The sequence below is a fragment of the Hyaena hyaena genome, unplaced genomic scaffold, assembly GCF_003009895.1.
Source record: "Hyaena hyaena isolate Hyena2069 unplaced genomic scaffold, ASM300989v1 scaffold_185, whole genome shotgun sequence".
Classification (NCBI taxonomy): Eukaryota; Metazoa; Chordata; class Mammalia; order Carnivora; family Hyaenidae; genus Hyaena; species Hyaena hyaena.
In genome coordinates, this window is record NW_024080816.1 from 2,500,714 (window position 1) to 2,514,349 (window position 13,636).

Genomic DNA, 13,636 nt, shown 5'->3' on the forward strand with positions numbered 1-13,636 from the left:
CAGGGCCCAAACTCAAGAACCGCAAGATTACCACCTGGGCCCAGTTCGGAGACACAACCAACTAACCCACCCAGACACCCCAAGGATATCTATATTTTTATGCCATTTTATACACCTTGATTTTTCCATAGTAGCAAACCATGAAACACTAATGTTTGGGGGGAAGTTTTTAATTTAAAAAAAAGTTACCTGTTAATTTTATAATTATGTCTAAAATAGTATAAAGGAAAACAGGAGACAAAAAAAAAAAACAGATAATAGAAAAACACACTAAATTTCTAACAGTTCACCAGCACAAATCTGCAGATCTATAAGGTACAAATGGGCCCTGATCATATAGCCCTCTGCTTTTAAAGCACAACAAATGTTCCTGAACTTACAAGTTCCTAAAGCCCTCATTTGCCAAATATCTGTTTGACTCCTTCAAATAACTGAGTCCAGGAGTTCAATTTTAAAGTGTAATGAATTTAATTTTACATGCTTTTTGAAGAACACAGTTGGGTCAGAAAACAACTAAATAACTCGATGCTGACAGTAGGAAAAAAGAAAATTGAGGTAGAAAAGTAAAAGTATTCAAGGGAAAGCTACTCTGACAAACATAATGGCATAAACACAAAAAAATGAAGGAAGAAGAAAATCGTGAACAGCATTCATTAGCCAGCCAATGTTTCCACTAGTTCCCAAAATATGCCTACCTAATATACAATTTTTATACTTCTTTATCTTAATAGCCACGCTAATACTAAAACCAAAACATTTTTCCTAAGCACTCCAACCTGCAGAGTGTACGTAGGGGAGCAGAAAGCGAAGGCGAAAACCAGCTTAGCATATGCACTATGTTACAGGCTGTGTCCTACATAACCTTTTGAATGCATGACCTTTAAGTTGTTGAAGGTTGCCTCAGAATTTGGCTCAGTTTGATGGAAACATCTGTTCCCCTCGCAGGTATACTGTAAGGACTCTTTTCTCAGTTGGATTCAGAACACAGCAAGTGAGCCCTTGTCTGTCCAATCATACAGACCCCAACACTTGTAAATCAAGTTCTGGGAGGGCAGCAGCAGGTCCACATTCCGTCACCCTTTCTCAGCCAGCTAGGCCAACTGACCGCTGTGAGAACCGCTCTTATCATGTCATCAAATCGAAACACGTTGAGATAAGGGACTGGAAGAGGCATCTGCAGAATTCCCAAAATGTAGTGACTTTGGAACACTGACAGATGCAACTGTCATCTTATACCTTCAACTAACCTGATGTCCACTGGCCCGACACAGTAAAGCTGTCCAAGATCGATTCCAATTCTTTCACGTTATTTTCACATGTCTCTACTAGAAAGGCCTGGTGCTTCTTAGCCTTTTAATTAAGAAAACAATTACACATAATAAGGTCATGTATTATAAGAGTTATAGATTTGTGTGAACATAACATACATGGCACTATTAAGTATAAACAAGCTAATAATTACTCCATTCAAATCTATTATTAATAAACCTCTTTCTGTCTTAATCATACCTTTGATTTGGCTGAATGTAATTCTGTGTAAGGTCTCGATAACGATTTATTGAGAGCTTAGTGCTTGACACCATTTTAAACATAATAATTATTTTTATCCTCACAGCAACCCAAGAGGGAAGGGCTATTATTATCCCAATTTTACAGATAAGAAAATTGAGACAAAGAGGAATTAGGAAACACTTTACAAGATCAAAATTGCAGTCATGTGGCAAATGGCCAGATGGTGGTCAAAAGTCAATACAGTATGACCACACAGAAGGAACTGCAGCAGCCTACACAGAGGAAATGGTAGCGTAGGCAAGGCTCTTAGTCGTGAAAAGGAAGGATGGGATCAACATATTTAGAAGATGGAACAGCCAGGCGTTGGGACACTGCATTGGGTTAAGACTTCAACAGATTAAACTAGATTTGATGTAACTGGATTGGACTGGATTGGATTGGATAGAATTGATGACCTTGGGTAAATGCTTAGGTAGAAGGAGAAGTCAAGAGGGATCCCAAGTTTCAGGCTAGAAGAACTGGCAGATTTCAGTACTACAGTGAGAACAATAAAGGTAGAAAAAATCTTATATTGGCTGTTTTTGTTTATTTACTTGCTTGGGATTTCTTTTTTTTTTTTTTTTGGCAGGGATAACAATTGAATTCAGTTTCGATCACATTCCATTGGAAATAGCTTTCAGGACATTCCCAGCACTAGCACAACACATGACAAATAAGTTTTAAATAAATAAATTTGAATTAACAAAGAACAAATAAAATAGAAAAATATGGGAGGCAGCTGGACATAATGGTATAAAACTCAGAAGTCAGGAATAGGTTTGGAAATCACATGCAGATACTTCCTGAGGCTTACCTACAGGACATTAGGCAAGAAGAGAAAAGAACCTAGGACAAGGCCTTAAGGAACTACAGAAGTTAATAGAAAAAAAAAAAAAAAACAGCAAAGAAGATTGAAAAAAGAGAAAGAAAAACAGAAAAGTATAGTGTCATGAAAACTGAGAACATTCCAAAGACAGAGTTGTCAATTATGTCTAATGTCACAGAATATTCGAACAAAATGGAGACCAAATACTGTTCAACGGGCATAGAGGTCACTGGTGACCTTGATGAAATCTGTTATAACTCAGACTGGATTAGGTTGAAGCAGCAGCCTGAATTTTGTTTTTTGTCCTAATTGAATGTGAGGTAAGTCCGTGGAAACAGGAGGTTTAGACAACCCTTTCCTGGTAAGAAGGGAAGAAGAAATAAAGGGAAGAAGTTGGAAAGAAGAATGAAGTTGGATAAGAGTTTTGCTTTTTTTTAATACATAAGAAACTTAAGCATATTTAAAAGCTGATGAAGAGGGGCACCTGGTGGCCTAGTCGGTTGAGCCTCCATCTTCAGCTCAGGTATGATCTCACTGCTTGTGGATTCAAGCTCTGCATCAGGCTCTGTGCTGACAGCTCAGAGCCTGGAACCCGCTTCAGATTCTGTCCTCCTCTCTCTCTGCCCCTCCCCTGCTAGCACTCTGTCTGTCTCTCTCTCAAAATAAATAAACATTAAAAAAAATTTCTGATATAAAATAAAATAAAATAAATGGAATAATAAAATAAAATATAATAAAATAATAAAATAAAATAAAAAATAAATTCATGGAAAATGATGAAGTGGAACACCAGTGAAAGAGTGCTTAAATAGAGAGAAGAAATGGGAGAATAGATAATACAAGACAAAATTATATCCTAAAACATATAAAACTAATAATACTTTCTTTAGATGTCAGTTCAATTATCACTTTTTCAGAAAAGTCATCCTTCACTTTGCCCCCTTGACTATATCAATTCCCTCTGTAAGATCCTTCTCAATAATTATTACATTATGATTCTATGTTTATTTGAATAAGTCTTTTATTATTATATTATGATTCAATATTTATTTGAATAGGTCTTTTATTAGTGTCTATTTCACACAATTTAAGTTCTCCTGTGAAAGGAGACATGGTGGGGTTTTTGTCCTCACCAGTGTATTCCCAGCACCTAGACAAGACTGAATATCAAAAAAGTTAAAAAAAATATTTTTATATAAAATACATATTACATGTCTATAAATTTCAATTCAAATAGGATCATAGTACACATGCTGCTATATAACTTACTTGTTACATTGTTTAGATGTACCATTAATTAATTTAACCAGTCCCCTATTGCTAAAACCTACAGGTTATTTTTGCTATTACTGATAACAGTATAGTATACATCCCTGTATGTGCACTCATATATCTTTGCATAAACATACAAGTATACCTGTTCAATAAACTGCTAGAGATAGGTTTGATGGGTAAAAGGATATGAACATCTATTTTTAGACAAGTGTTACCAAATTGCTCTGAAGAGTCCTACCAATATATAATACCATGTCCAGTATAAGTGCCTATTTCTCAGTATCTTCCCAATGAGAGGCATTATCAACTTATTTTAACGTGCATTTCTTTAATTTTAAATAAGATTAAGGATCTTTTCATATGTTTATGAGCCACCTGTACCTCTTTCCCTAAGAAGGCCTTTCCACATCATGCGTCCATTTTTACATTACGTTGTCTATATTGACCATAGTGATTTGTAATAGTCCTTTCTAAATTACAGAAATGATCCCTTTGTCATACATGTTGCAAATTATTATTGCCAATTTGTCATTCACCTCCTAATCATGCTCGTAGAAACAAAATTATATTTTTTTAAGTGATCAAATGTACCAATTAATTTGCTTTGGGACTCCTAGATTTTGGGTCAGACCTTCTTTACTCCAAGATTATAAAATACCTAATTCCCATTTCCTTCCAGTGTTTTTTCATCTTTTTTTATGGTTCTTTGATCAATCTAAAATTTGTTTGATATAAGCAATATGGCAGGGACTTAGTTCTATTATTTCCTCTTATGTATGTCCAATTATCTGAAAACTCTGGGATAATGTATCCTTAAAATATTGACTGGCACACTGTGATATTGTGATTTATAGTAAGAAATATATCTAGTCTTTATCCATGAGTCAGGCACATAGCTCTTAAAGCCCTTGTAATTTCCCTTCAAAGAGTCCAAAGTCCACCTTTTACTATATTGTTTAGTTTTGTTCCCAGTTCCTGAAATAACTCCAGGGTCAGAAAGGTGAAATGGAAGTCTTCTGTTATTCACAACAAACTCCTTTCAGCCACACCTCATTTTCTGTTGACGCCTGGGAGGGTGCATCCTGCGGCCCGCACACAGACTGTCAGGCATGACTGTGATGTTATATTGAAGCCTGGCTTCCAAGAAATCACCTCCGGGTCAGAATACCTTAATGTTCGGTCAGTCTTTGGCTGTGTTTGTGCCCCTCAGGCTAGTAAGGCTTCCGCTCTGCGTTGGGGTGTGTGTGTGTGTGTGTGTGTGTGTGTGTGTGTGTGTGTGTGTAGCGTGTAGCTTGGGGCACGCTTCCCGTCTGCCTCACATCCTGCCCAAGTTGCTCTTGAGTGGCTGCGCCTACCACAAGTACACAGCCTTCCCCATCACTGACTCACTGTGACCCCATGAGGGTTCCTCTTGGCTCTCTCTCTCTCTAGTTCTTTACTTTAAACTTCTGGCTGCCATGCCATGTTATTGTATCATAGAGGTACCAGGTTCCTCTTAATCGCTCTTCCCCCAGATTCATATTGTTGTCAACAATGCCCTTCACCATGGAATTTTCCACTTTCTACTCCACATAAGGTAAGTCTCCTCAAGCAGAAGTACAGCACTCCTTCCCCTGAAGGCCAGCCTGCCCTTCGTCCTGGCCAGAAACCTTGTGCCCCTGATTGGATTTGGGTGTGGAGGCCCACTTTTTCCAGGACAATAATCTTGCTCTGTAAGTGGCCATTGGGGCATTGCAACCTCTGGTATTCTGGGGTAGGAGCAACTGTCCCACATTTGTTGACCTACCAAGACTGGCACAGAGCGTCAGCATTACAAGTGAGGTCTGGGCGGAGGAAGAGTGATCTGGTCCTCTCACTCATGCCTGCCCGGAATAAAACTGCTGCAACACAAGGCTCTGAAGGTTCAGACATTCCAGCAGTCTGCCTCTGCCAGGAAGAAAGCATGGCCCCAACCTAAATGCCAGGGAGAGAGGAAGGGCCCATCTTCCTGGCTGCAACCACCTAGGGTACAGCCTCTGTGACAGGGAGCAGGACGGAAAAGGGGTTAGGGAACCAACTATCACTCAAATGCCCTAGATTCTCACTGTTCTTACTGAAATTTGTTTGATTTTCTTCTTTTTAATGGTTTGAGATATAATTTACATCCCATATAATGAATCCACTTAAAGTATACAATTCAATGGTTTTTAGTAGATTCATCAAATTATGCAACCAACACCACAATCAATTTTGAACACTTCCTTCACACCAGCAAGAAACCCCGTACCCATCAGTCCCTTCCACCCTCAGCAACTCTAATCTATGTTCTATCTCTACAGATTTGCCTTCTCTGGGCACTTCATATAAATGGAATCACTCACTATGTGGCTTTTTGTGTGTGGCTTCTTACACTTAGCTTAATTTGTCCAAGGTTCATCCACACTGAACTTCATTTGATGATCAGTACTTCATTTTTTTTTCTTTATGCCTGATTCATATTCCATTCTATGGATATAACAACTTTTGTCCACCCACTCAGCAGCTGATGGACATCTGAGTTGTTTCAACATTATGGCTGTTATATAAAGTGCTGCTATGAACACATGAGTGTATACTTTCATTTCTAGTGGGTATATCCCCAAGAGTACCATTGCAAGGTCATATGGTAACTCCAACTTAAACATTTTGAGAAACTTCCAAACTGTTTTACAAAGTGGGGGGCATCATTATACATTCCCAACAGTAGTGTATGAGAATTCCAATTTTTTCACATTCTCGCTAATAAATTGTTATTACCTTATTTTTTTATTATAGCTATCAAAGTATCTGTGACATAACTTGTCATTATGGTTTTTAATTTTTTTTGTATACCTCATTATGGTTTTGATTTGCATTTTCCAGATGACTGAAGATACTGAGCATTTTTTCATGGGTTTATTGGCCACTTATATGTTTTCTCTGGAAAGTCTCTGCTCAGAACATTTGTCCATTTTTCAAATGGATTTTTTTATTATTGAATTGTTAGAGATCATTATATATTCTGGATAAAATTCTTTTACCAGATACACGATCTGCAAATATTCTCTCTTTTTAGGAGTCATCTTTTTATTTTTGATGTTGTTCTTTAAAGGACCAAGGTTTTTAATTTGATTAGTAGATTTTCTTAAATGATAATTTCTCCTTAACCCTTAGGACAATTTCTAGAATTTATATGATTTTTTTAAAATTTTCATCCGTTAAATTGTTGTTCTGCTAGGTAGAGGGTTTACCAAGATCTTTACACTATCATCCAGAAGTTCTTCTCTGTAATATATTTTAATATCCTAAAGACCTTCTTAAACAGTATTTTCCTAGTATTATCATACAATTATATTTCCAGAACTCCAGCATCATATTCACAAGTTATACTCAAACAGAAACACAAAAATGCCCTCTGTTACTTCAGTACCTGTACTGTCTTTAATTCTTGTCAAAAAAAAAAAAAAATCCTGTACAGTTAAGGAGCACCTGGGTGGCTCAGTCAGTTAAGCATCCAACTCTTGATTTCAACTCAGGTCATGAAATCAGTCGATGAAATCTAGCCCTGAGTCGGGCTCCATTTTGGGTGTGAGGCCTCCTTAAGATTCTTTCTCTCTCTCTCTCTCTCTCTCTCCCCCTGTCCTGCTCATGCACACGTGCACAAGCAAGCACTCTCTCTCAAAAAACAAAAAAAACAAAACAAAAAAAAAAAAAAACCTGCACAGTTGAGATTATTAGCACCACTTTACAAATAAGCAAACAGATTCAGAAGGATAATATCACTAAAGGTCACACAACTATTATGAGACAGGGCTGAAATTGAAACCCAGATCAGTTTGTCTCCAAAATGTATGCTGATTGAGGCTAAATCCTCATCAATATCAAGGGATTAAATATTTACAGAAATATAACTGTAAAAGCCACACAAACTGCATACTTGGAATCAGCTTAATATAAAGAGTTCAATTAAAATCGGAATTCAACAATAATTCTTCTCTCTCAACTATAGGGCTCAAACCTGACTAAAGAAGAGCTAAAATTTCAACACCATGACAGTTTAAAACCAAATTTAATGTTAAATTAGCCAGGAAACACCGACTAGCATAAAATGTTTCCAAGTAAAGAAAAGGTTTGACCAATGAGAAGGCTTAAAAATAATTAACTATGCCAAAAAGTTGCTATTACATTCATAATTAGTAGCAGTATAATTTTCTACAAAGATATCTGGCTAATAGTCTCATAATACAAATTTGACTTACATTTAATAACTAGGTATATGAATCAACTACTGACCAGAAACACTGTCATTGTTTTACAGTTGCCAATTTTCCTTCCCAATAAATCATTTTGGTTTTACAATTTTGAAGCTTTCATTCTTCATTCATATGGCAAAAGTGTTTGGGCTTTTCTGAAATGTGGATTGTACTTATATTTAAATATTTTTCCCAGAGTTGCTAGTTCTCTTAATAGCTTTTTGATGGGCAGAAAATGCTAGAGTGAAAGCAGAATTTATCTGCTAAGTAAACTGGTGGGTTGAAAATAAAGCACCAAGCAAGAATAAAATACTAAGTTTCTAATTTTTGATTGACATGTTTTATCCTGTGACATAGAGAGTAAGTTTAGGTTAATGTTGCATTGTTGATTTAACAAATTCTATAATTCTATAATTCTATAATTCTAAACATCCACAGCAGTTTAAAAGGAAAACCATAGGATAAAAGGATTCACTTCTTTTTTCCTTGGACATAATCCATATAAAGAGTTTGTTACCCTAACTATAAAAAGCTCTTATGCTGTGTTGGGTAACCAGACGACATTTAGATGAACATTTATTGATTACTCACCATGAACCAATGACTACTTTAGATGTCATAATGAATCTACAAGCAGTGTAGACAGGGAACTAAAAATATAAAAATATTCAAGGAAAGTTGAGAAAAATGTGTGACTGGCAGACCTTATTGTATCATTAAAGAGGAATCAAGGTTGGTTATAAAATACCTTTACCCAGAAAGCACAATGAGATGACTAAGACCTAAGTTATATTTCCATCCTGGTATACTGTATCTCATACACTGCTAACATGAATGAATTGCTGGCTTAGTCTAACGTGTCATTCTCGTTGTTTCTTCCATAATCAGCTTATCTTTCTGTACTCTACAAAGACACATCCTTCACTTGTTTACTAACCGTGTATGAATATCACAAATGGATATGCATATGAATAAAAATTTCTAATGCAATCTCTTGAAGAAACATATTAAAAGCATATGCAAATATTCATATCTAGAAATTGATAAATGGGTCCTCCTGATCTGCAGTGGAAATAGTTGATTCAAGCCATAAATAACAGTAAAAGTAAATAAGGGACACAGTTAATAAGGTTAAAAATGGCAAAAAAAATTAATGCCTTTATTTAATTACGAAGATTTTTAAGTGAAACTTGTACTGTAAACATAGGTTGAACTTTTGTAGCGGTGATATGTAATCACTATAATTTTTGAATTTTTTTAATGTTTATTCATTTATTTTGAGAGAGAGAGGGAGCATGCATGTGAGCAAAGAGGAGCAGAGAGAGAGGGAGAGAGAGAATCCCAAGCAGGCTCCACACTGTCAGTGAAGAGCCCAATGCGGGGCTCGAACTCACAAACTGTGAGATAATGACCTGAGCTGAAATCAAGAGTCGAACACCCAACCAACTGAGCCACCAGGCACACAAACATTTGTAGGACACAAGGAGAGTTTGCTCAGCTGATCTGAACTTGATCCAGTCAGCTTTCATTATCATCACTATCTGCCGCTTTCCCTCAATCATAATCTTTTGGGAAGAGAGAGAGCGTAAGCACGAATACAAACAGGAGAGAGGGGCAAAGAGAGAGAACCTCAAACAGGTACCAAACTCAGAGCAGAGCCCAACAATTAGGGTTTGATTTCACAATTGTGAGATCATGACCGGAGCTGAAATCAAAACTCAGAGGCATAACTAACTGAGCCATCCCGGCACCCCTCCCTCAATCATATTAATGATAACTAATACCTCTTACTTTGCTTGCCTAAGCTCCTGCCATGGATGTAAATATTCTGTTCCCAATTGTTACTTTCATAAGATAAAATGTCACCCTCCCTATGTAGATTTATAATTAGTTTATTTTTCTATAGATGCTGCCTTCCAATCTGAATATGGGCCTTGACATAAAGAAATCTCTCTCCCTCTCTCTCTGCCTCTCTCTCTATCACACACACACACACACACACACACACACACACACACACACTAAATGCCATCTTATTTTTTCCCAGGTCAAAGATGAAATTTGAATTTTCAAAGCTTAGTAATTTATATAAGAATAAATTTCAAAATAAAAGGAAAAAGAAATAATTTCAAAAAGCTTACTAAAAAAGCTTTATGCTCACATTATAAATTTAGAAAGCCAGCCATTTAATAAACATTTAATTATGGTTAGTGTTATTTAAAACTATTAAATTTTTAAGGGCCACTAAAAAAGACAGAAAGTGATTTTTATATAAGCAAAAACAATGTTCATATACAAATTCTACCCCTATTCTGGAGGAATCAACAATTTTTTGGTAAAAAATCAGAATAGAATGCTTACTATCCCGTTAGTTTTTAACAACTGCAAAATCAGAGACATGCCATTCTAAAGCAAACCTAACAGATCATATGAAGCAAAAATATTATCAAGAAACATTAACTTTACCACAAAGTATAGCAATCAAAGCACTTTTCAAAATCCGATCCAATGCTAGCAATCATTATATTATATAATCACTTAAACCCCAAAAGTATAGGGAAAAAAACGTACACTTGACCATTTTCAATCACAAGTTCTTTAGAGAATAAAATATTCTTTGAACTAAACCTCATGAGAACTAGAATTCCCTTTTCAATATATGGTCTCTCCTAGAGCTGTAACTAAATATTACTGAGTGGCAGAAAAACAAATCTCAAGAAATGATGGACTTAAAAAAATTTCATTGTAGAAAGCACAAAGCAAATCCTAATAATACCAATTTAAAAATGATAGCTCCCTTGCTTCAAGAGAAGCAAATATAAAAACTCACCATAATGACTAAAAGACCCAACTGGATATGTTGAGCCTCAGATGGACTTTAATGAGCATAATCACTAAGCAACTTAAATTAGAAAGTCAGTTTTATTTAGTGGTTGATTAAATCATTATTAAATTCATAGATTGTGAAATTAATAGTTCAATTTTAATCAAAACTTTTCAAAGTCAAATTCAATAGTGTGTAACTGAGAACGTGAAACTAATTTGGTTAAATCTTTAGATGTCTTATGTTGAAATTCTATTAATTCTATGGCATTAAATATAATAATAATATATGATTCATTTCTCAATCATATCTTCCAAATCCATACACTGAATAGGAATTTCATTAATATAAAAGTACAATTAAAGTCATCTGGGTTTATTTTTCTTAAATACCAACAAAAGACTCAACATACCCAGTTTGGGCTTTTCCAGAATGATGTTCTGTATTTGTATTATATTTCCTGAAACGGGAGCTATCCCTTTCAACTGGTTGATTAACATTTCGTGTATCCTGACTTAGGCAATCTCTATGACCCCCTCCAGCTCTAAAAAGCTAAGTTATATGACTATTATTTTTAAGTGTCAAAGGCTTCCTGAAGTCTCTGAATATCATTAATTAACACCTTGATCTCAATAGTAAACATAAGAGGAAAATGGCTTTAATTTTCTCTTGCAATGCAACAGAGGAAGATAAAGATGAACGCTTGAACAATGACCATGAACATGACCTAAATTAGAAAACAGGCTGTCACCTCAAAGGAAGAGAAAAATTATCTCTCATCTATATTCTCGTAAATATTGAAAATATTATGTTCAAAAGAAATGTGAATGTGGGGGCACCAGGGTGGCTCAGTCAGTTAAGCATCTTGACATTGGCTCAGGGCATGATCTCACAGTTCATGGGTTCAATCCCCATGTCAGGCTATGCGCTGACAGCTCAGAGCCTAAATCCTGCTTCAGATTCTGTGTCTCCCTCTCTCTCTCTGCCCCTCCACTGCTTGCACTGTCTCTCTCACAAAAATAAATAAACATTTTAAATAAATAAACAAATAAAGTTTCATTTCCAAAAGCAAAAGGTAAATTCTTTCTCTTAAGTCATTTTCTCTTCAGTCAAAACCAATCATGAATTCAAAGCAAAAATAATAATAGCCAGCTCTAGGATGCAAAACTAGAAACATTCTATTTTTTATGATTTAATATTTTTAATTTGACAGATATCTTTTTAGAAAAAAATTTTTAATCTTTATTTACTTAGAGAGAGAGAATGCACACACACATGAGTGGGGAAGGGGCAAAGAGAGAGGGAGAGAGAAACCCAAGCAACTTCCGTGCTCACAGCACAAAGCCCAATGTGTGGCTTGATCCCACGACTGTGAGATCTTGACCTGAGCTGAAATCAAGAACCAAATGTTTAACTGAGCCACCCAGGTGCCCCCAAGAGAAAAAAATGTTTAAACTTTTGCCCACCCCCACCCCAAAGGTGGCCCAAAGGCTACCAATCTATTGGAAAATAATAATAATAAAGGAATATGTACAAGAAAAACATATTTAGGAAACATGATAGATGAATTTTTTATAAAAAGAAAAACACTGTACTTACTATGTAAAGGAACAGTATTTTCATTAAACAAATGTTCATTAAATAATTCTTGAATTTCATATTATAGCCAGGTAAAGAGATAGAGAATAATAGTTCTAATCAGAAAATAGAACAAGTTAGAAAGCTCATTATAGGGAAGGGAAAGAAAAAAGAAGAGCAAAGGAAACAGAAAGATGGAAGAAAAATAAGACATAAAACTATGGATTTAAGAGAGATGAAAAATAGGGAGGAAAATACAAATAGGTTGAACCATATAAACTGAAGATCACTTAGGGCAATTTGAATAAGTTTTCTGAACATCCCATTAGTTCTGCAGCAAGTAACTACTATTCACAGAGCAACCACATTTAGTAATCCATTAAGCTTTGAAGAAACAACTGGCCTGTAATCTTCCACACTATGATCTGAACAATAGTGCTTTACAGGATGACACCCAAACAAGCAAGTAGACCCAAACAAGGTTGCAACTTGCCTTATTTCAGATCATGTGCCACACTGCAAAGCTGAAAAATAAAAACCTGTCAGCACCAAGTAAAAAAAATATACTATTTTAATGCATTTTTAAATTTTTTTATGTTTATTTATTTTTGAAAGACAGAACATGAGCATGAGTAAGGGAGGGTCAGAGAGAGAGGGGGAAATACAGAATCCAAAGCAGGCTCCAGGCTCTGAGCTGTCAGCACAGAGCCGGATGCGGGGCTCAAACCCACGAACCGTGAGATCATGACCTAAGCCAAAGTCAAACATTTAACCCACTGGGTCACCCAGGCGCCCCCAAGTAAAATTTTTTAATCACAGAGCACTAGTATCCTCTATAGTGAATAAACCCAGGCCTCTTTTATTTTGTACCTTGTCACTGGAGTGCTAGAAGGCCAACTGAGGAGAATTCATGCAACTTATGTTCGTGACTATCTTCCCTGTCACATTCTTAGTCAGAACTGGCTAACTTTCCAAACTATTGAAAACAGGGTCCATAAGCAAGAAGACCAAACCCATGACTCAGCTCAATGGCTCTCACATGTTTTTCTCCACCAACGATTTACCTCCTGAACCAGGAGTTAAGAGGTAGGATAGCCCATGAAATTTAGGGTAGCACATGAGAGTGAACAGGCAGTAAAGTATGCTCCACAGAGAGCTCTGAACTGTTCTAAAACTCCACATCCAAAGTACTCAAGCTACTAATTTAACCAAACAGCAAAAAGTAGCATCAGTCCCTGAATCAAAACACATTGAATGTCCTGGGTTGAATGAAGACTGTACATAACATTAGATCATTTGAAAGTGATAGAGTGTAAATTTTATCTCAACACT

At 36.0% G+C, this 13,636-nt stretch overlaps 1 protein-coding gene across 1 annotated transcript in view; it reads right to left on the bottom strand.

The window, feature by feature from the left end:
- The window catches only part of CCDC171 (coiled-coil domain containing 171), a 293,576-nt gene that overhangs the window by 201,320 nt on the left and 78,620 nt on the right, over nt 1-13,636 (bottom strand). Inside the window, exon 11 of the mRNA XM_039240931.1 lies at nt 1,248-1,350. Coding sequence (XP_039096862.1) covers nt 1,248-1,350 — 103 coding nt within the window. The remainder of the gene's footprint in view (nt 1-1,247; nt 1,351-13,636) is intronic.